A 26,717-nucleotide genomic window follows, 5' to 3' on the forward strand; every position below is an offset into this window, starting at 1 on the left:
ATGTTCAGCGCCCTTTCACAGGGAACGAAGAGAAATATGAGTCTTGGCGTATGTTATTTTCTGCATGAAGGCTTACCACAATCCCTGGTGTATTTCAGTTGTGGGAGTGGTAGGCGATAGCATTTTATCGTCTCTGCCATACAGTTCGGTATTTGATTACATTCAGTTTAGCACTTTATAATATACTGTCTTTGTAATTTCTCCCTCTTATGAACTCTCAAAGCATTTTATCTTTTTACCCTATTTTTGCACATCTTATTATTTATCGAGTTTTTATTCACTGAGGAAGTTTTATCTTGTAATATATATCCTGCCTCTTCTACCAGCCTGTAAACTTCCTGAAGTCAGGAATTGTGCCTTATTCACTTCTGTACCTCCTGCATCTAGCCCAGAATGCCTTACACCTGACGGTAATATTTTGCTACGTGAGCGAATAAATAAATGATGAGCAACTATTTAATATAATATCTTCTAATTGTTGCAGACTGTATGTTTTCTCTCCCAGCAAGATTGGAAGTTTCAGGAGGGCAGTGCCTAGGATGTCACATACTAGTTTTTTTTTTTTTTTTTAAAGATTTTATTTATTTATTTGACAGACGGAGATCACAAGTAGGCAGAGAAGCAGGCAGAGAGAGGAGGATGCAGGCTCCCTGCTGAGCAGAGAGCCCGATATGGGGCTCGATCCCAGGACCCTGGGATCATGACCTGAGCCGAGGGCAGAGGCTTTAACCCACTGAGCCACCCAGGCGCCCCCACATACTAGTTTTTGCACCTAATAGTTTCTTTTTTCTATTTTTGTAATTTTTTTTCAGTGATGCCAAATTCATTATTTATGCACCACACCCAGTGCTCCATGCAATACGTGCCCTCCTTAATACCCACCACCAGGTTCACCCATCCCCCCACTCCCCTCCCCTCCAAAATCCTCAGTTTGTTTCTCAAGAGTCCACAGTCTCTGAGGGTGAGGCACCTAATACTTTCTAATAAACTCAGAGTATTGCCTGCTTAATTAAATTATTTAACCTGTTGTTTTGCAGAGCAAGTTTAGATGGAATTATCTGAACATAGCTTATAAGCACAACTACTAGTTAACCTTAAACTAAGAACAAGGATTTATTGAAAAGCATTGCTTTTGTTTTTAGTCTACTGATTTATGGTAACAAGTGGTAGTAAATGTAAAGCCACTTCTAAAGGCATCATTTTAGCTAATGAATATTAAGGGTAAAAATCTCTGCCCTCATAGACCTTGCATTCCAGTAATGGTGTTGGGAAAAGAAATAAGTGAAAATGATGTTAAGTGCTGATAAATGCAATGTTGAAAAATAAAAGGAGAACAACCAAAGAAAGGTGTCACTTTAGCAAAGACTTAAAGGAGGTGAGGAATTGATTACATGGATATCTTAGAATAAGGATTCTAGGCAGAGGTTAGAGGAGGCATGAGATCTGAGGAGGGAATGTACTTGGTTGATTGGTTGGTTGGTTGTTAATTGTTGATCTATTTATTGCTTGCTTATTTATAATTGACTTCTAGTTGACATATAACATTGAATTAGTTTCAGATATACATCATAGTGAGTCAACAATTATATACAATAAGAAATGTTTACCACAATAAGGGTATGACAATATTATTGACTATATTCCCTATGTTGTACTTCTCATTCCTTTGACTTATTTATTTTATGACTGGAAGTTTCTACCTCTTAATCCCCTTCACCCATTTTATTTTATTCTACCCTCTTTTCTTTCTTTTTTTTTTAAAGAGTTTTATTTATTTATTTGACAGATCACAAGTAGGCAGAGAGGCAGGCAGAGAGAGAGGGGGAAGCAGGCTCCCTGCTGAGCAGAGAGCCTGATGTGGGGCTGATCCCAGGACTCTGAGATCATGACCTTAGCCAAAGGCAGAGGATTAGCCAACTGTTACCCGGGTACCCCTAGCCTCTCTTTTGGCACCAGTTCTCTGTATAAGTCTGTTTCTTTCTTTGTTGTTGTTGTTTGTTTTAGTTCATTTGTTTTATTTTTCAGATCCCACATATATGTGAAGTCATATGGTATTTGTTTTTCCTCTGTCTGGCTTATTTCACTTGGCATGATACCCTGTAGATCCATCCATATTGGGAATGGTAAGATTTCATTCCTTTTTATGGCTGAGTAACATCCCATTGTGTATATATTCACACCTCCTTTATCCACTCATCTACTGATGGACACTTGGTGTATGTAAAGCACAAAGACCAAAGCAATGATCCATCAGGGGACCCGACCTGAAAGGGTAAAGTTAGTTCCTGACTTTGCAAAGTTGTGGTAAGGTATGAACTGCACGTAAAATACTTAGCACAATGCCTTGCACATATCAAATAGTTGATAAATGCTATTTATCATCATTATGTAAATTATATGAGACTCTTAGGCCTTTAAATTATGTGTAAATTATATGAGACTCTTACTATGAGGCTCTTCGATCATTGCTAGAAGAAAAAAAGCACTCCCAATTGGTGATGTCTTTTCAGGGTGAAAACTAAGAAATTGTTCTATCACTTGTTTGGGTCAAGCCACCTGATTCTAATGCATTATTTCCTTATATAACGAATTGCCATGTATTCTTATTTCTGGTTGACAGCTACTTATTCATGTTTCTAAATAAGCTTGTTTAAAATGTGGTCCATGGAGCTTCAGAGAATGAGCTGAGGGAGTCTGAATTTGTCCTATCCGAGTGCCTGGAGATACCAGCAGGTTTTTCGTGCAAAGTTGCAACACTGAGAAGAAGGCCCCGATGCTCAGAACCCTGTGTTCTATGCTCCCTTGGAGAGGGTTATGGTTGTTCTCATAGACATTGGGTCTTACAGACATCGTCAATGTGAGCCAAGTTCCCTTAATGGATGTGCTGGAAAGAGCTCAGTGTTACTGAGTCAAGAATGTAATTTGAGCTGTGCCGACAGGAAACAAATTGATCATTTTGGCCCACATTTCTGATTCTGAAGCAGCCCTTCCTCATCAAGGAAGACTTTCCAACATGATGCAGTTAAATCCCCAAATGTTCCTGGATGTGGAGTCCTAATTTAGAGTTGCTTTTAAGCCCTTAAGTATAGTTTCAAATAGTGTCTATGCCCTTTAAATGCTCAACGGAAAATGGGGTGAGATTCTAGTATGTGCCGTAACATGCATGATCCTTGGTGATTTTTTTTTTCTTTCCAATGTGGGGGCCTCTAATTTTCTTGCATTTTGGTAAAGAAAGGGAGCACAAAATATTCCTGGGATCTCTTAGAATAGTCTGTCTCCCAAAGATTGCTGAGATGAATAGTTTAAAGTATAGACGTTGAAAACTTTGTTTCCTAAGCAACAGCAGAAAATAGAATAAGAATCAATTTCTGAAATCAAAATTAAGTACCATGGTTAAGTGTGTTTCTATACCAAAACCGAAATAAATAAAATAGAAAAGAAGAATAGAATTAATCAGGTTTTCTTAAATTCTTTATTGATTCTCTTGCGTTGCAGCTCAGACAGAAACATATACCCAAAATACATTGTTAATACTTGCACTGTTACTAAATGTAAATGGTGTCAGAAATGGACAGGTGTGAAATTTCATTAGAAAAATTGCTGTAGGTGAGAGGAAAGAAAAGAACAGAAGTAGAGATAGAATTAAAAAAAGGAAATAGGGTTTTTTTTCTATATTGCCCAGTTTCTGCTTCTTTTCTTCATTATTTTATATTTCCTTCTTTTTTTATTAAGTCATTTTGTCTTTTTAAGTACCCATTTTTAGGAAAACCAAATATATTCAAGTTTCACATACTAAGCATCCTTTCTGTTTGTTTTAACAGCTTTATTGAGGTTTAATTGACATAGAATAAACTGCACATATTTAAAGTGTTTGATTTGATAGAATTTGACATATATCTACACATAGATCTATTACCACAATCAAGATAATGAACATATCTAGCATCGCTTAAAGTTTCCTTGTATATGTTTGTCCATCTTCCCTCCTCTTACCCCAATAATCACCAGTCAACAACTGATAAACTTTCTGTCACTACAAATTTGTTTACATTTTCTAGAATTTTATGTGAATGGAGTCAGATGGTATGTGGTCTGGCTTATTTCCCTGGGCCTGACTATTTTGAGATTCATCCATGCTTTTGCTCATATCAACAGTTCATTCCTTTTTATTTCTGAGTAGTATTGCATTGTATGAATATAACAAAATTTATTTATCTGTTTATGGACATTTTCCCCCAGCTTTTGGCTATTCCAAATAAAACTGTTATGAGATCTGAATACAATCTTTGAGTGGACATATGCTTTCATTTCTATTGGGTAAATAACCTAGGGGTGGAAATGCTGGGGCATTGTTTTAAGATAGATTTCACTTTTTAAGAAACTGTCAAACTTGTCCAAAATGATTGCACTATTTTACATTTCCAACATGATTACTCTGTTCCACATTTAGATGTTTTATTTTACTGGCAAGACATTTTCCTGAGGTCAGCTGGTAGTCAGAACATGTCTATTTCCTCTAGGTAGACAACCATTCCCACCATGAGGTTAGCTCCCAGATTTCCACCTCCAGCCATCTTCCCCTAGAACTTCAGCTTTGTAATTCTTAACCACTAATTAGTTAATCATCTACTTTTTAGTACTCTTAGGAGACTTTACAGATGGGGCACTAGATTCAAGTACCCAAAAGTAGTGTTATCAGTCCTCCCGAATCCTCTTTCCCTTGGGGAGATACTAGGTTTGAACTGCTTCTTGAGAGGATCTGGCTCAGTCATGAATAAAACCTTTCTTCAAGTCTTCTGAGATAGAATGCAACGTTCACAAAGATTTCACCAAGTACTTTGCCAAAGAAATCAAAGGATATGAACACAGAATAAGAAGAGGGTTTCTTTCTTGCCTTGTCATTTTTTGCCATCCTAAGGTGGTAAGGTGGTATTTCAATGTGGTTTTGATTTGAATTGATTTGGCTAATGATGCTGAATATTTTTCATGTGTCTGTTAGCCATTCCTGTGTCTTCTTTGGAGACGTGTCTGTTCATGTCTTCTGCCCATTTTTTTGACTTGATTATTTGTTTCTTGGGTGTTGAGTTTGAGAAGTTCTTTATAGATCTTGGATATCAGCCTTTTGTCTGTAGTGTCATTTGCAAATATCTTCTCCCATTCCGTGGGTTGCCTCTTTGTTTTGTTGACTGTTTCCTTTGCTGTGCAGAAACTTTTTACCTTGTTGAAGTCCCAAAAGTTCATTTTCACTTTTGTTTCCCTTGCCTTTGGAGACATGTTGTGAAAGAAGTTGCTGTGGCTGATGCCAAAGAGGTTACTGCCTATGTTCTCCTCTAGGATTTTGATGAATTCCTGTCTCACATTAAGGTCTTTCATCCATTTTGTGTTTATCTTTGTGTATAGTGTAAGGGAATGGTTATGTTTCATTCTTCTGTATATAGCTGTACAGTTCTCCCAGCACCATTTATTGAAGAGACTGTCTTTTTTCCACTGGATATTTTTTCTTGCTTTGTTGAAGATTATTTGACCATAGAGTTGAGGATCCATATCTGGGCTGTCTATTCTGTTCCATTGGTCTATATGTCTGTTTCTGTGCCAGTACTATTCTGTCTTGGTGATCACAGCTTTGTAATACAGCTTGAAGTAAGGCATTGTGGTACCCCCAGCTTTGGTTTCCTTTTTCAGCAATCCCCTGGTGATTCAGGGTCTTTTCTGGTATATACAAATTTTAGGATTGTTTGTTCCAGCTCTGTGAAAAATGCCATTGTATTTTGTTTGGGATGGCATTGAAAGTATAGGTTGCTTTGGGCAGCATAGACATTTTAACAATGTTTATACTTCCAATCCATGAGCATGGAATGTTTTTCCATCTCTTTGTGTCTTCTTCAATTTCTTTCATAAGTGTTCTGTAGTTTCTAGAGTACAGATCCTTTACCTCTTTGGTTAGGTTTATTCCAAGGTATCTTATGGTTTTTGGTGCTATTATTAATGGAATCAATTCCCTAATTTATCTTTCTACAGTTGCATTGTTAGTGTATAGGAAAGTGACTGGTTTCTGTGCACTGATTTGTATCCTGCCACATTACTAAACTGCTGTATGAGCTCTAATAATTTGGGGGTGAAGTCTTTGGGGTTTTCCACATAAAGTATCCTGCCATCTGCAAAGAGTATGAAGAGAAAGAGTTTGACTTCTTCTTTGCCAATTTGAATACCATTTATTTCTTTTTTGGTGTCTGATTGCTGTTGCTAGGACTTCTAGTACTATGTTGAATAATAGTGGTGAAAGTGGGCATCCTTGTCATGTTCCTGATCTTAAAGGAAAGGCTCTCAGCTTTCCCCCATTGAGAATGATATTCACTATGGGCTTTTCATAGATGGTTTTCATGAAATTGAATAACCAACATGCTTAATATATATTCAGTATTGTCAAAAAGTTTAGTCTCCATTTGTCAAGACAGTCTTATTTAAATTTAGTGTGTTCTACCTACTAGAACTTTGACTAAAGTAAATTATTTTTATGCAAACTAATGTTCTCTCATGTTTTCCTATTAAAAGATGAGCTTCAAGCAGAAGGTCATGATAATTCTTACAATTTATATTGTCACTAATTTAAGAAAGTTCTAGGAAAAATAAAAAAGATCAGAAATGATAACATTGAAAGATACTTGAGTATGGCACCCAAAATCTATGACTTTAAACAGTTTACGCTAAATATACATCACTAGTAACAAAATTATGCTATCAAGTAAAGGATTTTTCTAACTTCTTTGTATAAAACAAAGAGGGGTTTCTGATTCCCAACATAGCTGGCAAGCTCACTGGGGCTACAGCCTTTGTCTCAAGGGAAAAGGACTGGTGCCATATAATAGGTGGGGAGAGGGGATCTGGAGTCATACATCAGCTGGATTCAGGTGCCATAGTTAGTTTAGTGACCTCCAGCAAATTATTTAATTTCTCTGAGTCTTCTTATGTATAGGTTGGAGCCATCTCATAGAATTCTTCAATGGTTAAATAAAATAAGCACTTACATGTTTGACTCATTTTTTTTCAAGATTTTAATTATTTATTTGACAGAGAGAGAGAGAGAGCACAAACAGCGGGAGAGGCAGAGGGAGAGGGAGAAGCAGGCTCCCCGCAGAGCAGGGAGCCCAATGGGGGACTTGATCCTATGACTCTAGGATCACGACCCGAGCCGAAGTCAATGGCTCAACCAACTGAGCCACCCAGGCACCCCTTGACTCATTTTTTTTAAATGATAAATGTTTGATTTGATAAGCATTTTAACCATATAAATATAATATCCCCAAACCAAGCCTTAAATATCTGTATATATTGACTGTAATGATTGACTCCAGCATGATGGTAATGATTGATACCAGCAATCTTCTAGCCCCTACCTTGTCTTATAATTCACTGACCCTATCACCTTTTTTCTGTTTCTCACCTCTCTCCTAGCCTTACTGCCTTTTCTACCCAGCTTAAATCCCGTGGACACTCATCGTGATCATTTCCATCCCATACACTTTCAACTGGCTTGTCCTTTCATTCTATTTACTGCTTTCATAGAATTCACAGTTCGGTAAGGTAACTATATATTAAAGAGATAACTGTAAATGTTGAAATGTTCAAGGACTTCGTCTTTGAGCTTTTTCGCTATCTCAGCCAGTGACTGTGGTTTTAAATACCATTTATATGCCAATATCTTCTCCTAAATGCTAGAATTGTATATTCAGCAAGTCTGACTTGATGTTTCCATGTAGATGTCTAAAAGATAGCTCAAACTTAACACATTCAGAGCCTAGTTTCTTTTTTTTCCTGAAAAACCTGTTCTATCCACAACCTTCATTTCATCCAGTAGTAAGTTCAGCCTTGTCGTTGCTCGTGTTGGCAGGTTTGGAGTTATCCTTGCCTCTGCTCTTTCCCTCATGCCCCATATTCACTCTCTTCAAAATATGTCCACAACCTGAACACCGGTTTTGTTTCCATGTGCATTACTTTCGTCCAAGTTACCATTATTTTTAAACTTGATAATTGCACTAGTTTAATTGTAATCTCTGCTTCCAGCTTTGACTCCTGACAGTCAAATTTTTTGTGACAGCAGCAGGAGTGATCTTATTACCATGGTAGTCATATCGTATTGCTCCTCTGAGGTTGCTTCCCACCTACTCATAGCAAAAGCCAAAATACCCATGATAACTTCCGAAACACAGAAGGTCTACTTCTCCACTCTCCCTGCACTCCCCTCTCTATCCCTCTGACTTGATTTTGTACCATCTTTCTCCTCACTGTGCTTCAGCCACACTGACTTCCTTACTGTCATCAAACATTAAGTCCCTTCTTAAGACCTTCCATAGGAATATTCTTTGGGTAACTTTCTGACTTACTTTCATGTCATTAGGATCTTTACCAAATGTTACTCTTTCAATGAAATTTACTTTAGTCAACCTACCACCAAATTTAACCGCTTTGACAAGTTTTTATTCCATTTACCTATTTAATTTTTTTCTTCAGCATGTATCAAAATTTAATAGACTATATATGATGCTATTTATATTTCTTATTGTCTCTTCCCTACACTAAAATCTGAGCTCCACAAGATAGGTTTGTCTGTTTAGTTCACTATTACATCCTCATTGCTTAGAAACATGGCTGACACGTAGTAACACTCAAGTAAGTATTAAAGCAATTAAAGGAGGAGATTTTTTTTCATAACTTTCCTTACTAGACATACCTACTCCTGTCTTTTCTGGGGCCATCACAACATGAACTGTCTAAAAGTTAACATAGCATTACACATTGCATTTTTATACGGATATGGAAATCTCCAAGGGTTTAACCCCCTCGAACACAATGAAGTAGAAAACATCAAAATTATTTGCAATAGCACTTCTTATTTTTTTAAAAAATCCTCTCTTTTAGAAGAGTAACAAAGAAAATTTGGAGCTCTCAAGTGGAAACTAATGACCAAGAGGAAGAATTGGTAAATGTAACAAATGATAGAATTAAAAGTCTAAGAAATTAAACAGTGAAAATTTCAGACAAAGACTGTAAAATAAGAATGCTTAAAACTGGGGCACTTGGGTGGCTCAGTTGGTAAAGCGACTGCCTCCAGCTCAGGTTATGATCCTGGAGTCCCAGGATGGAGTCCTGCATCAGGCTCCTTACTCAGTGGGGAGTCTGCTTCTCTCTCAGACCCTACCCCTCTCATGCTCTCTCTCTCTCATTCTCTCTCAAATAAATAATTAAAATCTTAAAGAGAAAACTTAAAATTAATAAGGAGGCAAGGAGAAAAGAGAAAGTAAAACGAAGGAAGAGGGCACTGTAAAGCACATTCTTCCTTTGTTTTAGAGATAACTCCAAGCCCCCAGGCTCAAATCTTCAGCTGCTTTTGACTCTGTGTTCTTAACCTAGGAAGCATCTGTTACATTGTACAGATTCTGTCTCCTCAATTAATCCTTCTTTCATTCATGCATTTAGTAAATCCTTAGGAGAATTTATTATGCACCAGGCACTTTGCGTCAGCAATGAAGAAAAGTTAGGCACTGTCCCTGCTTTTATGGAATGTCCTGCACGGAAAGCAAGGGAAATACGTATACTGAATAGACAATTGTCATTGTAATAAATATTTTGAAAAGTAATATGTTGTGCTAAGGAAGTGAATTGGGGCCCAAATCTAAGCTAGGATATCAAGAGAAAGTGTTTCTTTTATTTCTTCTTGCCTTTTGTCCTACCACTATCTGCCTAATTAAGACCCTGAATAAATTTACTGCCTTTATTATTCTCCCTGATCTCCAACTCTGAACAAGTTTGTCATGATTAAACATTTATTGGCATTTGTCTAATTACTGTATGGCTATTGCCTATTCCTTCCTTACTTTCCACTATTTCTCAAACATGTCTCGTGCTTTCCAGCCTTTTTACTCTTACTTATGCTGTTTTTCCTGGCAAATAAATGTCTTTTTTTTCTTTTGATCTGTTTTCTAAGGCCCAATTCAAATTTCCTTTCTTATGGAAAGCCTGTCTTCCCTACTCCAACTCATAGGTTAGTGCATGTTACCTGAATGCACAGCACTTGATCCTTCTCCATTTCATTGATTTTCATTTCCAGGTAAGTTTTGAAAATCAAGAAGTGAGGAGCAAAGCAGGATTCAAAGCCTAATTCCCTTAGGAAAATGGCCTTGAATAAGTTAATTCCTGAGAAATACAGTTTCTGAATTTGTAAAAGGAAGGGAATGCTATTTGACTCAGAGGTATCTGGAGGTGATTCAAGGAGATGAGACTATTTCCTAAGGTGTGGTACGCTTCAGATGGTACCTGGCAAACATTTTTTTTAAAAATTATACTTTAGTATATGCATATGGTAAAAAAAAAAAAAACATATGAGATTAGATAAATACTGAGGTAAGGAATGTTAAGTACCTTAGTGGGCAAAAGAGATTATGTATTTTAAAGACAATTTTTTTTTTATTAAAAGATTTTATTTATTTGACAAAGAAAGAGATCATAAGTAGGCAGAGAGTCAGGAAAAGAGAGAGGGGGAAGCAGGCTCCCTACTGTGCAGAGAGCCCAATGCGGGGCTTGATCCCAGGACCCTGAGATCATGACCTGAGCCGAAGACAGAGGCTTAACCCACTGAGTCACCCAGGCGCCCCTGAAGACAAAATATTTTAATTTCATATAAACACTTAAGGTAAAGTAGCTGACGTGGAGTGGTACCAAGCAAGTTAGTCTCCTTCCCTTTTCTCCCTATTCAGCTATAAAGAATACAACACGGTGGTACTATTACTTTTTTTTTTTTTTTACTATATATATTCTTTAAGCTGGAGAGAGGCTGCAATTAATATCAGGATTATTTTCAGTAACGCTATCTGCAGTTGACATTTGCACTGAGGATTTCAGCAGCTGCTGTTTCTGTTTTATGTAGGTGGCCGGATGGAAAAGGAATAGTTTGTATGTTTTCATTAATAGGTCTCATTTTTAAGGTAATGAAAGAGGGAGGGAGTTTATTTATTTATTTATTTATTTATGGATGTGGTGCTATTTATTAAATTTTGTAAAAGATCACACGTCTATCTAAAGAGGGGGAAGAATTACAAAGTGAAAAAAAATTGATAGCTTATAGGCCATGAGTCAAGAATTCTCATTGATTCACCTTTTGAAATGTTTTTCAAAGCACTTTGAGCCCTTCTTACAGTGACTTTGATTTATCTCTTATAGTATGAAGATGAATGTGAGGTAAAAATACAAATAGAAGGTAATAATAAATGCTTAATGTATGTCTCAACAGTGCCTTCCAGTTTTCTCTTGGGGGTATGAAGCAGCTTAATTCAAGTAATAACCTCACTCATTTGTTCATTCAGCAAATAACTATTAAATTATCTAACACGTTTATTGAGTGCCTACTATATGCAAAGGACTATGAAGATCCTTGAGGTTGCAAAAAGAAATAAGGCATGGGGATTTTTTAAATTACTTTTAGTCATTTAGGGGAAACCGTTCAAATTTAACGTAGTCACAAATAAATGTAATAAGAGCTAAACTTGGGATATGTACAAATTGCATTGGGAATACCAGTTTTAGCACAAGAGTACAAACTGTCTCTATCTAGAGGGATTAGGGAAAGTTTCATGGAGAATTACTGAGCCAAATCCCAGAACACATGTAAGGATCTGTCACATGTAGAATGTAGAATGATGGCGGCAAGAAGTGAGTTGGAGAGAAAGGATTGCAGGGGAGGAAACCGCATATACAAGGATACAAGGATGCAAGTACGTGGATTGCGTCAGTGAAACAGAAAATACTTTTGGGACAACCCAAAAGATGATATGGCAAGACTACAACTTGATCAAAAATGGCCATTGGACTTGAAAGACTACTAACTTACAGATCAATTTTGGGTCATAATGTCAGGGAGTGATAGTTTATTTGATCTTGAGGGGAATTTAGAGATTGATTATACAGTACAATACCCAGAGGTAAGATGACTGGTAAAAGTAAAATTAAAACTAAAAGTACTGACTCCCAAATTAGCACTTTCCTTCTGTGGATGGAAATAATTTTCTTGTTGAGATAGGTACAATATTGGACTGTGTAATAAATTATAATTGATAGGAAAGTTCCCATTCCAAAGGGCTCAGGTTAGATGAGTGGTGTTTAAATGCCTGTATTTGTGGCATGCTCTGGCAAGGCATGCAAATTTGGAGATTGAACTGAATTATCTGCTACAAAATTATTTAACTACTCATGTTTTAACATAGTGTAGCTGTTTCTGGAAAACTCTCTGGTCATGTGTTGCATTGTTTTTTGTTCTCACAGGTCATAGTTCTTGTGTGTTCCATGAGATAGTCATTTTTTTTCTTAGCTGGTGGCTTGATGTTCTTCTACTTTGCTTCTCACCTGTATTCACTCAGCAATGCATTCCTTTCGATAATAATGGCTGTATCAATCCATATCCTCAGTTGTAGCAAAATTTAATTGTAAGCATGTTGGCAAATTATAACATGTGAATTCAAAAGTACTGTATAGGGTGCCTGGGTGGCTCAGTGGGTTAAGCGTCTGCCTTTGGCTTAGGTCATGATCCCAGGGTCCTGGGATTGAGTCCTGCATTCTCCCTCTGCCTCTCTCTCTCTATCATGAATAAATAAATAAAATACTTTAAAAATTTTTTTTAAATGACTGTATAATTTCAGGATTCATTTGAGTTTTTCTTATTGTGAGAGATCTGTAAAATAAAGAGAGACTCTCAAAAGACTCAAAACAAACAAACAAACAAAAACACCTCTTTAGAAAGCTTAAGAAAATATTTATTTGGCCCAGAAAGGAAACATTTATGAAACTGAAAGTTTTTAAACTTATGAAAGATTTTACAAGGGTTTGGAAACTGATTTGTTTTCCTGATTAATAAATGTTTTTTAAAAAGCAGTGAAGATGGTTAAATAAAAAACATAAAGAGAGTTTTAAAAAGCACTCTCTGCTTCTTCATTATAGTAAGCACAGGCCTCCTTTCTCATGTGTATTTTTTATTTCTTGAAAATTAGAGGATGAATAAAAATAAAAAACATGTTTATTGTACCCATTGTGTGCGTCAGGTGCTGTTCTAAATTGTTTGCATGTCTTATTTCATTTGACCCTTATTATCATCACAGAGGTATAGTTTCCATTATTACCCCATTTTATGCACTCAACATTTCTAGTCCAAGGTCACAAGTGCGGTAGTGGTGGTGATTTATATCGCTGTTAATTCTAGGTAATTAATTATTATATGTTAGGGACTTGTGAATAGCATTTTAATTAAATGGCTTCCTGGAATCTCTTGCATGAAACATTTCACAATACATTGTATACATACAATTGTCAGACATGCTTATTAAATACTAAAAGCTTATGGGCAGCCCAGTTAAGTTCTTTAGTTTGTTTGGGGGTTAATCGAGAGGCATGACAGTTTGACTTGTTTGAGTTTGTATAAAATGATGGCCAGAACACTGATTTCTTGGGCTGACTGTGGCATCCAAACGGTACGTGGGACTCAGTATGAGCCTTTGGAGCGAGAGTGTGGGGGTTTTGATGCCCATGCAGGGCAAGACAGTTGACCTTGCAATTACCAAAGGAAGAGAAATGAAACTAAGACCCCTGCATGAAACTGAAAACTGAAGATAAAATCATTTAATGATAGAGCTTCTAAAAAACTTTATTCATCAGCTCAGGAAAGCAATAAGGAAGTGTGTTTTTATTATGTGTAAAAAAGGAAAAAAGTAACCTTAACCCTTTTGTGTAGAGAGAATAACACTAAGCCAAATATTTAACATGAAAGTGGTTCTGGGCTAGTGAAACCTCTGGGCAACCAGCAGAAGGATATGTGAATTATTCTGTAACAAGAGTCATATAACAAAAGTCCCTAGGACTCCCACAGGAGGTACAGTCTTATTAAAGAAGATTTTAGAATAAAAAGGTGCAGTTACATACAGAAACTATCCACCATGGGTGGGATCAGCAGGTTAGACTTTCAAGAAAATTAGGTAACAAGAGTAACCAATAAAGACCTCAAATTAAATGTTTTAATCTAAAAACATAGTAAAGGAAGGAATAAAAAACATAAACAGAATACCCTTATGAAAGACTGTGTGGATTAAAAAAAGCAAAATATAGAATTTCTAGAAATTAAATATATATATAAAATTCATTAAACATAAGCACTCTGTAGATAGGTAAAACAATAGATTAAAACCTAAGAATAAAACAGTAATTAGAGCTAAGAATAATCGCTTCTCGGCCTTTTGGCTAAGATCAAGTGTAGAGCTAAGGATAAGACCCTGAAAATAGCACAAAGTAAAGAAGAGTAAGAGATATAAGAAGCAATAGGATGGGTCAAACGAAATGGTCCAGAAAAAAATATTCCAGGATTTTTGAAGGAGAGAATGGAGCGATTGAGGGAGGATACTTGAAAAGACTGAGAATTTTAAAAAAATAATCAGATTAAAGAACCATAATGAGTTCCAAGCAGAACTTCAGAAAAAACAAAAACAAAAACATTGTATTGAACCTGTAGTTTGACAAAGACAAAGAAAACAAAACCTTCAAACAAACCAAAAAGAGATATTGTTCTTACAATGGAACGATTTGATTGGCAGCAGACAGCTTCTGTAAAAATAGATGCCAGAAGACAGTAGGAAATAATATGTTCAAAGTGCTGAGGGAAAAATCACTGTCGATCTAGACATTTCCATTTACCAATGCTATCATTCAAATTCTAAGCTGAATGTAGGCTGTTCAGGAAAAATATAAAAAGGTTACATGTGTTCAACCATCACAAATTTTTGCTGGAATACACTATAACAATATACACATCAGTAAGAAGTTTAGGAATGTTCAGATGCTAAAAATAATGAGGAGAAAACAAACTGATAGACCATGAGAGTTATTTTGAGTAGCCTTTAATTATAAAAAAATGAATAATGATGCTGATAATGACTGATTTGATCAGGAATGGCACTACCACAAGAGAGAACCAAAATATTATAAAATAACAACATGGAATATTGGATGTAATATTAAAATGATCAATTGTACAACTTTATAAAAATGAATAGCCCCTCATATCACTATTTACTATAAAGCATATTAATCAAGATAATGTGGTATTGGTCTAGATAAATAAAAACAGAGCAATCCAAAAAGAGCCCAGAAACAATTATATGCACATTCATATGATCTGAACCTATTATTTAGGAACATTATGAGTCAGTAAGGAAAAGGAATAACATTCTTATACACCAGTAAAATAAATACATACATACATGCATATGTATGTCTCCAAACAAGTGGCCGTATTTTTGGGGAAAGTAGGTTCCTATCTCACACTATAAATTAAAAAAAAAAAAAAGGGGGGGGGGCGCCTGGGTGGCTCAGTGGGTTAAAGCCTCTGCCTTCGGCTCAGGTCATGATCTCAGGGTCCTGGGATCGAGCCCCGCATCGGGCTCTCTGCTCTGCGAGGAGCCTGCTTCCCTCTCTCTCTGCCTGCCTCTCTGCCTACTTGTGATCTCTCTCTGTCAAATAAATAAATAAAATCTTTAAAAAATGAAAAAAAAAAGACTTACTTGTGAAAAGAAAAAAAATTGTTTAGAAGAAAATGTAAGATAATGTACTTATGTACTTAGAATAGGAAAAAAATTCCTTGAGATACCAAAATGTACACACAAAGAAGAAAGTATTGATAAATTTCAGTATATTTAAATTTTTATAAGGACTCATATGTGTATGATAAAATATAAATGAAGTTTAAAAAGAGTCACAGGTTGGGAGGGGATATTTTCAGTGCCTATAATAAGGAATCGGTATCCAGAATACATAAAGTAATTTTCCAAATGCATGAGATAAATATAATTTAATTTAAAAATGGGCAAACGCTATGAGTAGAAGAAAGTCCAAATTGCCAATAAACATATAAGATGCTAAGTCTCACTAGTAATCAAGACAATGTATATCCAAACATCAAACACTAACATAATGCATTATGTTTGGGAAAAATTAGTAAGTCTGATTATACCATGTCATCTAAAATATAGGGCTTATTTAAACTACTAATAATGTGAAATAATGAGAAGTTTTTAATGAAAGTTCAAGATGGACATACCCTATGATCTGTTAATTATATTTTTTAGTACCTACTCTAGATAAAGTTGTGTGTACTTAGGTACAAGAATGGTTAGTGAATATTATTTTGAGTTGAATTTCAGGTAAGGTGGAGTGAAGTGGAGAGATTTTGTGAATATGATAAAGGGTTTATTTATTTAAAATGAATCAGAATCAAATATGGCAAAATGTTATCGCTTATTAAATCTGGGTGGTAGGCACGTGGGTAAATGTCATATTACTCTCTTACATCTCTAGATGCTTACTTAAATATATCATGATTAGACTTTTAAAAGAAAGGGCATGTGAGATATGGAAATATTAAAGAATTAGTTTTGATGATTTTGAAAACAGAAAGAGGTAGGTTTAGCCCATCATAATTAGAGTCAATAGGCTTATTATTTGTAGTGATTCCAATATTTTTTCCACACTTACCTGTGACTGGTTGTGTCTTCGGGGTAGAAAGATATCTCTCTGCAACTGGGTCAGTTTGTAAACATTCATTTTGATATACATTCATGCAGAGAGATGTAGTGATTCCTTTGCCTTTTTATATACATTGGCACTAATTATTGTGCTTTTTCTAGCTAACATCAATTACTGTTCTTATATCCTATAGAAACCAAACAACAGTTTTTTCCTGAGTTCCCACATTATTTTTCACACATCTGTTAGAAAGCCATCCTGCACTGAAATTTCTTTATACATCTGTGCTCCCAACTCTATAGGACTCCTTGAAAGGGGGGATTACATCTCATTAATTTTGGGGTCCCTAGTAAATAATCAACACATTTTTGTGAAAAGATAATTGCTTACTTTTTGAACCATACACTAATAACACTAATATATTCCCATTGTAGAAGACACAAATGTTACACAACCATACAAAGCGAAATGTAAATGTTTTTATTTTCCTTTTCCCCTATTCTCTACAGAGATAACTGATATCAAAATCTTGGTATTCCTGTGAATTAAATTAAATATTCTGTTTCTATTCCTTTAGTCATAAATTCTATATAGTGTATTTCTGACACCTGCTTTCTAATAACAGGTTAATATCAGATGTTAACCAAAGGGCCCTAAATATGAATATCAGGTATGCAAGCAACTCAAATATTTGAATGTTTATTGGTTCTTTACATTAACTTGTTTATGTCTCAAACCTGTATTTTCTCTGTTGTATGTTAAACACCTAACTTAGATAGCTTTTCAAGCTACCAGCTACTAGCTTCTAGGGGTTCATGTTTACTCTGTTTTTATAATTATCCGTGATGTATTTGGGTGAATTTTAAAAAGAAATCACTCATGTGTTAGGCAGAAAATGTAGTTGTGTAATACTTAATGGCTTGATTTAAACATTGCATTTACCTCAGAGGAGGCTCACACAGTGTGTGTGTCGAGGCATGAACCCAAAGCCGCTTAAAAGGATTAATGTTGCATCTCCTAGTCAGCTGCACTGGTAGGCTTCTGTCATATGAGAGGTATTAAAAATGAAATTATAAAGGAAAAGATCTGTCCAGGTACTGATGAAATACAGATGGAAAGCATCTGAAAAAACTTGTTTCCCTTACACAGCAGAGCCGCCAAAGTTATTTATCTCCATCAGCAGAGCAATGGTTAGAGACTCTTAGGATTCCTGTGGGCAGCTGCCGCCCTCTTGGTAGCAGACATGTGTGCCCAGAGTGAGTCCCGGAAAGATAGTTGTACAGCTCTGGCAATGACTTCATTCCATTGACAAGACACAAAGACTGAGCTTTACAAAAATTTTTACAACTGAAAATTTGTGGATTTGCTTCTATTGCCTTGTCTAGTCTTTCCAGTTTGAGGCTTTTCCTATTACGCCACAGACACATTCAACAAATAGAGTTTGATTATCTACATTGTGCTAAGTGTTCACATAACATGGGCCTGGGTCCCAAGTACAAATGACGAACTCCACGCCTATTTCTACCCTTTCTATCTCCAGTTACCTATTTCAGGTACAGTAGTTACTTTTCTGTTTTTTTTTTTTTTTTTTTAAGATTTTATTTATTTATTTATTTGACAGAGAGAGATGTGGAAGAGAGAGCACAAGCTAGGGGGAGCGGCTGGCAGAGCTGGAAGCCCGACGCAGGACTCATCCCAGGACCTTGGGATCATGACCTGAGCTGAAGGCAAATGCTTAACTGACTGAGCTACCCAGGAATCCCGTTATTCTTGCGATTTTTAAAGTTAAATCTTAGCTGATGGGCCCCAATTTATTTTAAGAACTCCGTCCTATAAAAATTAATAAAACCGCTGGGTCAGGCGTGTGAAGAAGGTCATTAAAGGTTCAATTTAAAAGCAAAACCAACCAACAATATGATCAAACATCAAAGATCTCTCCAAGCTCCAGTTTTAGTGACTTAGGAAGTCTTATTTTGTGAAGAAAGTGCAAACATTATTTTCTGATCTGGCATTCCCCTCAGAGTAAATTAACATTCTTTGATTCCCTTTAGATATCAGTGGTTTGAAAGCTCAACATTTTTTTTTTCTCACCTCTTTATTGACGAATTCCATCTTAAAATATTAAAAACAGGAATTTCTGCTCATTAATTTAGGAAGACTTGCTCTCCCCTCCTCTCTCAATCTACTTTATTCTGTTCACTGAATGGTCTTTCAGCTAAAACGTGGTTTGAACAAACTTGTGTGAAGGAATAATGAATACCTTTAGCGTGATGGCAATATTAGGGTAAGCTGAGGTCCTGCTGAGTCGCTCTTTGAAAACTAAGCAGGAGTTATCATTTATTTATTTGCTGGATTTCTGTGGCACTTTTCCTCCAAAGAGTACAGGGTGTGATGTGGAGAATTTTGCACAGAGGCTGTCGGAGAGTGACAAAAGGAAATTCAAGGAAAATCACATTCACAGGAAGCGGGAACACGTAGCAAAAGAAACAGCAAATGGCAAAACCAAATCGTAGGTGGCAGTTGCCCATGTTGAAGAAGGTAGAAGGATCTGGGTTGCCCCAAGGGTGCTGCTGTTAACTTTTCAGAACGCAGAGTCATTAGTGCCCCTCTGAACACTACACCTGTCTGTTGGGTACTCACTCGAAGACTCAATCAGAATCATAGACTCATAGGGCAGGGGGGAACCTGAAAAATCATCTGCCCAATTGTCTTCCTTTACAGTGAGGCAAATCAAGTTCAGAGAGAACAAAGAGATTAGAAACAAAGCCCTGGTTGGAATTCAAGTCATTTATCCATTCAACAAATACACATTGATTTCATTGTGCTAAACACTGTTTTGGGGAGGGGGGGTGTGCCTGGGTGGCTCCTTCGGTCAAGTGTCTGCCTTCCGCTCCAGTCATGATCCCAGGGACCTGGGATCAAGTCTCACCTTGGGTTCCTTGCTCAGCAGAGAGTCTGCTTCCCCTTTTCTCTCTCCCTCTACGTCTCCCCCTGCTTATACGATCTCTCTCTATCTCTTTCGTATAAATAAATAAAAAAACTTGAAAAAAAATAAATTAAAAAAATAAACACTGTTTCAGGCATCAGTGTTACCTTAGTGAGTAACACAGGCATGGGTCTTGACTGCCGCTGTCCTATCCCACACTGCCTTGTTCTGCCTCCAGTTGCCTACCAGGGCATCTGATATAGGAACCCTGCCTCAGCCATGGTTTTGCTCCCAAGGTTTCAGTTATCTGCAGTCAACCACCACTTGAAAGCAAATAATCCTCTTCTTGACCTATGGTGGGAAGTTTGGCAGTAGCTTCATGCTACCTCACTTATCTCACTTCATCTCATCATGTATCATCTCACATTACCACAAGAAATAGGGTGAAGACACGACAACTAGTTATGTTTGAGAAATGATACTCACATTACTTTTATTACAATATATTGTTATAACTGTTCTTTATTACTAGTTATTGTTAATCTCTTATTGTGACTAATTTATAAATTAAACATCATCATAGGTATGTATGTATAGGGAAAACGTGTATGTCATCGTAGTAGTTTATGTAGGGCTGGGCACTATCCGTGGTTTCAGGCACCCACTGGGGATCTTGGAATGTGTCCCCGACAGATAAGGGGAAGGACTATTATATATCTTACAAAAGAGCTTGTGGCTGACTGAAGACCCAACCCTCTTTGAGAGTAAACCTCAAGTGACTTATATTGAGAGAAGGGAATTCTTTTCCAGTATCTGTAAGTGTGTTGACATTCTCTGGACCGTTGGTGCTCTTAGGACAGTTCCTTCAGGTCAGCTGGAAAACATTTACTGGATTGAGTCTCATCTGTATATCATTGGAAGGAAAGTTTTCCTTGTCAAGATGAGCAGTCTAATTTTTGTCCTCTAGCAAGATGGGTAAAAGCTTAACCGCTATTTCTTATCGGAGGGAACGTTTGTCCCTTAAAATTGACTTATCTTTAAAATGCCTCATGTAATAATCTAAGCCCTAATAAGATACTTGAAGTTGAAAGCACCTGGTGGTAGAATCAAATGCGAAAATTCTTCAAAGAAGCATGGTTTAAGAGTTGCTGTAAATCTGTCTTCCCCAAAGTGATATTACAGTCCTTCATTTATCACTGGATATTACTGCAAGAAAACTCTGGCTTAAAAAAAAAAAGAAGAAGAAGAAGAAGATTGCCCCATTTTAGTTTAAAGGTGGCTTTAAGCCCTTCTCCATCCCCCAGTCCCCATGTTGAAAACATGTTCTTATAAAAGAGGCTTCTGTTGCTTTAGAGGTAGAACTGATGGGTTTGGAAACGAAGGACCTTTACCTATGCATTTGGGAGTACACTTTTTTCCTGCTCACTGTGCCCTTTGTCCCCAGGCCAGTCCCCAGATAAATAAAGTGTGGCTCTTGCAAGCTGTAGATAAGCCTGGCGATGATCAGAGATAAGACTTTCCTTGGACCAAAAGAAGTTGAGGAGGGGGCAAGCGAGGGACATTTCTGTTTCCAGCCAGCCCACCAGTGGAAATTCTTGGAGCTTCAGAGCAGGATTCAGGCTCCAGGGACACTTGTTTGTGCCCACAGGGCCAGTTCCGGGGTGGCCTTGCCTCTCCCCCCGGCCCCCTCACCGAGCCAGGCAGCTCCTGTATTGGCTGCTTTACCTGCGAGCCTGTATGTGGATCTGTCTTTTCGCGGCCACTGCCTCCAGCACGTACTGTCAAGACAGAGGGAAGCCAAGCGAGGAGTGCAAATGCCGGAGCCTAGAGCGGGAGGTGAGCCACCCCCCGGAGGAGTTGACTGCGGCTTCCCTTCCTCCTGACACACTTGGAGTTTGGTGACGGTGCCCGAAGAACCGCAGACGGATACTTCGCGGCTGGATGTGTGTGAGCTGGCTACTGAAGGCAGCACCCGCCTCACCCGGACCTCCTGCTGGCAGGATGTAAATATACCTGCAGACCGGCCAAACAGGACTGCCTTCCCCCCCACCCCCTCCTTCCTCCCACCCTCTCCGTCGGCTAACCAGCATGAGAGGAACTGAGAAAGCAACAGCCTGCAAGTGACAGCTCCAGCCGGATTCCGTTTGTCTCTGAGCCGAGGTGGGAAGTTGATTGTGCAGCAGCTTCATTGTGAATTCCTGCCATTGGCATCGCTATGTTTGCCTCTATCTGGTATGCCAAGAAGCTGGGTCGCAGGTTCGTGCACAATGCCAGGAAGGCAAAATCAGAAAAGGTATGGAATGAGCGGGGATGAAGATTACCTTTCCGATTTGCCAACCGCCTGCTCTGGGCGGCTAGTCTGAGGGCAGACGCAGTCTTCATTAGCTTGGGATGAGAACCTGCTTCTCACTGTGAATGTGGTCCATGCCACTCACGGGAGGGCTAACTCTTGGAGCTTTGCTACTTGGGAAGGGAGCAGTGGGGGTTAAGCAGGATCATCTGCTCATCAGAATATTAGGTGAAATCATCAACTGATAGACTGGCTTGGCAGAGACTTAATATTCCTTTAAATGACATGGGGGGAAGCAGTTGAGCTGCTGAAATTTTTGCTTCTTCCAGGAGCTCTCTAGTAAACTTGTTGCTATCCTGTGTTATTTTTATTACTATCGTGCTTGGTTCTGAAGGGGGCATTATAAATCCCCGAGCCTTTCTCCAGTACTTGTGTCCTAGTATGTGTCCTAGGATCACATATTTGGGACTCTCAGTAACATTGACCAGACTCCAGAGGGGTGTTGGGATATTTTCAGATCCACCGAACCGTCATTTCAAAAGTGTTTATGATGAGTAAGAATTATGTTTATCATTGGGGAGCCATGGCCATTTAGAGAGTGGCTTTTTATTTCTTTTATTCAGCATGACTAGTTTTTCCTCCTAGAGAACCTCTGTGTAGATTTCCCTCTTTAATTATCTTCCTCTAAGAAAATAAAATGGCCTGTAAATCTTGAGATGCATTTCAAGCTTTCATCTCTAATTTGTCCCCTGCTTTCAGAGGCACTGACCAAACTGCCACATTTAGGAAATTCTGTGTCCTATTTGATAGGTGTTGGGGAAACTTCCTTGGGAAACAAAATTTTGTGAAACTGAGATTTTTCCATATTTCTCTGAGGCTCTTTGGTACAGTCTCCTTCCTGCCTTAAATCTCCTGGTAAGATTGACCCAGAGATGGTTTTTCTGAACTATGGCATAGTCCTTCCTCCCAGCTGCAAAGGTTCCTTCACTTGGACTTGCTATTTGTTCCTTCAGAGTGGAAATATTGGTAACAAGAAAAAGAATCTAGGGATAAACCCAAGATATGACTGTTTGTAGTATGAAAAGAGAAAATATTATTGGAGTTCTGACTTTAGGGTTGTAGCTTTTTCGACTGTCTAGATCTGAGGATTGTAGAATGATGACAGACTTGTTATTTGATGGCCCTTTTGGTGAGGGAAGAGGGCAAGGATGGGGTACAATTGATCCCTTTCCTATTCTGTATATCCCAGGTGACAAGGTTGCAAATATAATTGTCATGTACCAGCAGCATATACATTGAGCAGTTGGGTTTGGGGGTTTTGGGGTTTTTTTTTTGTTGTTGTTGTTGTTTTTTTTTTTTTGCTTCTCAAGTAATTTTTAAGAAAAGAGACTTGTAAGTAGGTCTTTTATTGGAGCAAATGTTTTGAAAAAGTGCCTTCTTCTTATGAAAATTATAGGTTGTATGGATGAGAGGACTGTCAGGACCAGAAATGGCTCTGAAAGCCACAGGGAGATAATGCCTTATGCCAAATTAGTATGCAAAGAAAAGTTGAATCTCCTAGTGGCACTTAATACAGACTTGGACCTAAATGTGGAGAACAGCAGTCTGAAAATGCTTTGTATAGAACCTGAAAGGATGGTAATCCAACAAAGTAACATGGGCTTCTGCTTCTTGAGAGTGGGGAGAAGCTAGTAAAGGGCCTTGATATCTGCTTCCCTTTCATTTCTGTGGTGATTGATGCTTAGGACAGGTAAGAAGAAACCAAATGTAGAATTAATGGCTTTAAATTATTTATTTCTCTTACTCAGGGAGTGAGGAAATCAACATTGGAGAACTGAAGTTTTGCAGAATTATAAGGACCCAAGGAAAAATATTAGCTCAAATGCCCTTGTGCTAGCCAGGGGAACTAAGAGGAGTTAATTTTGAACACCAGGTGATGATGGCTAATATGAAAATAGCATCCTTTTTTTTTTTTTCCATGGGTTTGTATTCACAGTGTTCCTGGAATAAATTAAAAGGTATGCTGCCTTGAACAATGAAGGCCCTCAGTTAATGCTTGGTATATGGAAATAGTTTATTTATTCTGTGTACCTAATTTTATTACATGCCTTATTTAAACTAACTATTGTGGATTAATATTTTGTCTAATGAGTTCAGCAATAAAGTTTAACTGGGAAGATAGTTAACAAATGATACTGCAAGCTGAGTAAATTCATGTAAAGTATTACTATAGCATCAGAGATCACATAATTGCAAACATGGAGGGGGATATAAAGTGCTACTGACTGTATGTTGTCATGCTTTATTATAAAATGGAGGAAGATGAATAAAATCAGATGATTATTGAGTTTTATCTAGAGAATGACTGGTATATTTAAATGTGAAACAACTATTACTAGAGTCATAGCATGTTTAGCATTTGGAGGTATAAATCTGTGTCATAGATAGTGAATGTGGTTTCATTTTAGTACACTCTGTAAATTTTGGCTTTTTTTTTGCAATAGGTAGCATAGTTTTATTTTCTCCTACTCTAGTAAAACAACCTGCACCCATCATAGCCCATCAGTCCTATTTTAGCATTCAGGTGTGGTCTGGGAAGTGAATTCCTCAAGGCTGGGGTTAATTGAAAAGCTAATTGGGAATGTGCAAGTCTAAATGCCATCCCTAAACATGCAGTATGCCTTATTCATGGTTGTCTGGCCTACTGTTTTACCTCACTCAATGCCAATAGAATTAAATAGCAGCATGGAATGTAATGATAATAACAAGCACAACAGTATTAATGATAGCCCTTGCCCAGGCACATTATATACCAGGTGATTTTTGCCTGTCATCTTTACAGCAATCCTATAAGGTAGGATTTTTCTTGAGTCCCAGAGAGACAAGTATAGCTAGCCCAAGGTCACTAAGTTAGTAATAAGTGTCCGTGCTGGGATTTGAGCCCAAGTTTACCCAAGCTATTCCAAAAATGACTCCTTGAGTCTACAGCACTCTCCTCCATCCACCTGTCATTCACCTGTCTTGCCTGAATGAGGTTAACCATTCCTTCTTACCTTGTCCCTCTCTTTTGATATAAAAATTCAAAAGTCATGAGGTTTACAGAATCAAAGTTACCGATCCTATAACTCAGTCCCCTTATTTCTGATAAGACTCTACCTAAGCTATCTTGAATAGACAATCATCTGTCCTTTTATTAAAGACTTTACACTCTTTGTCCTCTTTAGTTCAGTAAGTATAGCAACTTCTCATCCTGGCATCTATGATTCCTTTGAAATAGCTAGTAATTGTCATATCATCATAACCTAAACATTGGCATTTGTACTCATAGCTTATCCTAATGAAACCAAAGATGTCTTTCATCAGAAAGAACCTAAATGCTTGGCAATTGAAGATGCATCTTTTTTTAGAGTGAGTCAAAGATATTAGGTGATTCACATTGTCGTTTTTCCAAAAAGAAAACCAAAAGGTTCTTTGTTATTCTTTCATTAAAAAGACAGTCTGTGCATACCAATAAATTCTTTGAACAAAATTATTTTAAATGTGATAATATGAAGTCAAAATGAGCTGGCTAGAAAAGAATACCTCTGTTCTACTAATTATTCTTTTTTTTTTTTGACCCCATGTAATTAATTCAGATGTTAGTGTCTTACTTTTATGACTTTTGGTCACATTTTGTCTTAAATTGCTTAATTTAGGCCATCTCTAGATTGTAGTACTCTAACAGGGCAGCTGAAGAAGCTTTAAGATAAATTGAAATGCAATTTCTGTTGACATAATAATATGCAGAAGTAGAAAACACTTGAAATTGTGAACCTTCACTGCCCCATCAACATTGCTTCTCTCATTTGTTTTTGTTCTCATTTTTATATTTAACTGCTTTTATTTTAAGTATACACCCTGAAAAGATGCATGATGCATTTGGGAAAGACTGGCATCAATATCCATCATCTAATAGACACAACTGTGGATGAGCTTAGCAGTGATATATAACCTACAAGTGATATGACTGAGCTCAAGCATCCTGACATTAGGCCATTTTTACCTTAAAGAATTCCATAAGAACCATCACACTGGTTCTACTCTCCTTTTCACCTAAACCAAACACATTTCTTCAACATAAACTAAAATGGAAAATAAACTAGTAATGCATTTGCTGACAGTATGGCCAACAAGAGACAATACTATCCTGGGTGACCCTGGCATAACATGAAAAGCATTGGGCTTAAGGTGAGGACCTGGAGAGAGGGATTTAAATGAGTCCTATTCTTGGCTATCAAGCCTAAAGCCAATCATCTGGGCTCTTCTAGGCCTCAGTTTTCTTATTGTGGAATTGAAGTAACACCTGTGCTTTAGTAGAATGCCAGTGTTCTCAGGATCAACCCAAACCTCTTACCATGGTATGCAAGGCCAATCATGGTATGGCCTCTGCTTTCCCCTCTGCCACTATACTTTGCCCCTTTTCCAGGACACTCTAATTTCAGGATCCTGAACTACTTTCAAATCCCTGAATGTCCCATGCTTTTTCTAGCTTCTAGGATTTTTCTTTTCCTATTTGGCTGATGAACAGACCACAAGCTAGCCCTATGCCTCACTAATTGCATGCCAACTTTAAGTAACATTGTCATCATGAGGAAACCTTCCCTGGCCCCTGCAAGCCCAGGATGGGCCTTCCATTGGCTCCCACAGCTGCTTGTACATTGGCTGTAATCATCTTTCCTTCCCTGTATTCCTCATCAGAATGTGGATTCTCCAAATGAAGGACTGTCCCATCTTGTTCCCCTTATTTCAAGGCCTAACAGAATGCCTGGAATATGGCTATCTCTCATAATCTATTTCATTGACCCTAGGTTGTCCTCAGTTGCAGTATGCTCCATTATTTCATGTATTATTAGGGAAAAAAAAAAGATTTTCAATGGAACTTTACCACATCATCAGTTGCAAGATGCATCT

The 26,717-nt window shown here is 37.5% G+C and overlaps 1 protein-coding gene across 7 annotated transcripts in view; it reads left to right on the forward strand.

Annotated features, from left to right (window-relative positions):
- The window catches only part of DLG2 (discs large MAGUK scaffold protein 2), a 2,065,329-nt gene that overhangs the window by 1,146,394 nt on the left and 892,218 nt on the right, over positions 1-26,717 (forward strand). The window contains exon 1 of one of the 7 annotated variants that reach the window (XM_047691094.1): positions 21,629-21,770. The exons of 5 other annotated variants lie outside the window; for them this stretch is intronic. In XM_047691094.1, the coding sequence (XP_047547050.1) occupies positions 21,693-21,770 (78 nt within the window). In that variant the 5' untranslated portion in view covers positions 21,629-21,692. Of the gene's footprint in view, positions 1-21,628; positions 21,771-26,717 lie in introns of those variants that run through there. One more of the 7 variants, XM_047691096.1, reaches the window with a different exon arrangement.

This window comes from Lutra lutra, chromosome 10 (genome assembly GCF_902655055.1).
Source record: "Lutra lutra chromosome 10, mLutLut1.2, whole genome shotgun sequence".
In the NCBI taxonomy this organism is placed as follows: domain Eukaryota; kingdom Metazoa; phylum Chordata; class Mammalia; order Carnivora; family Mustelidae; genus Lutra; species Lutra lutra.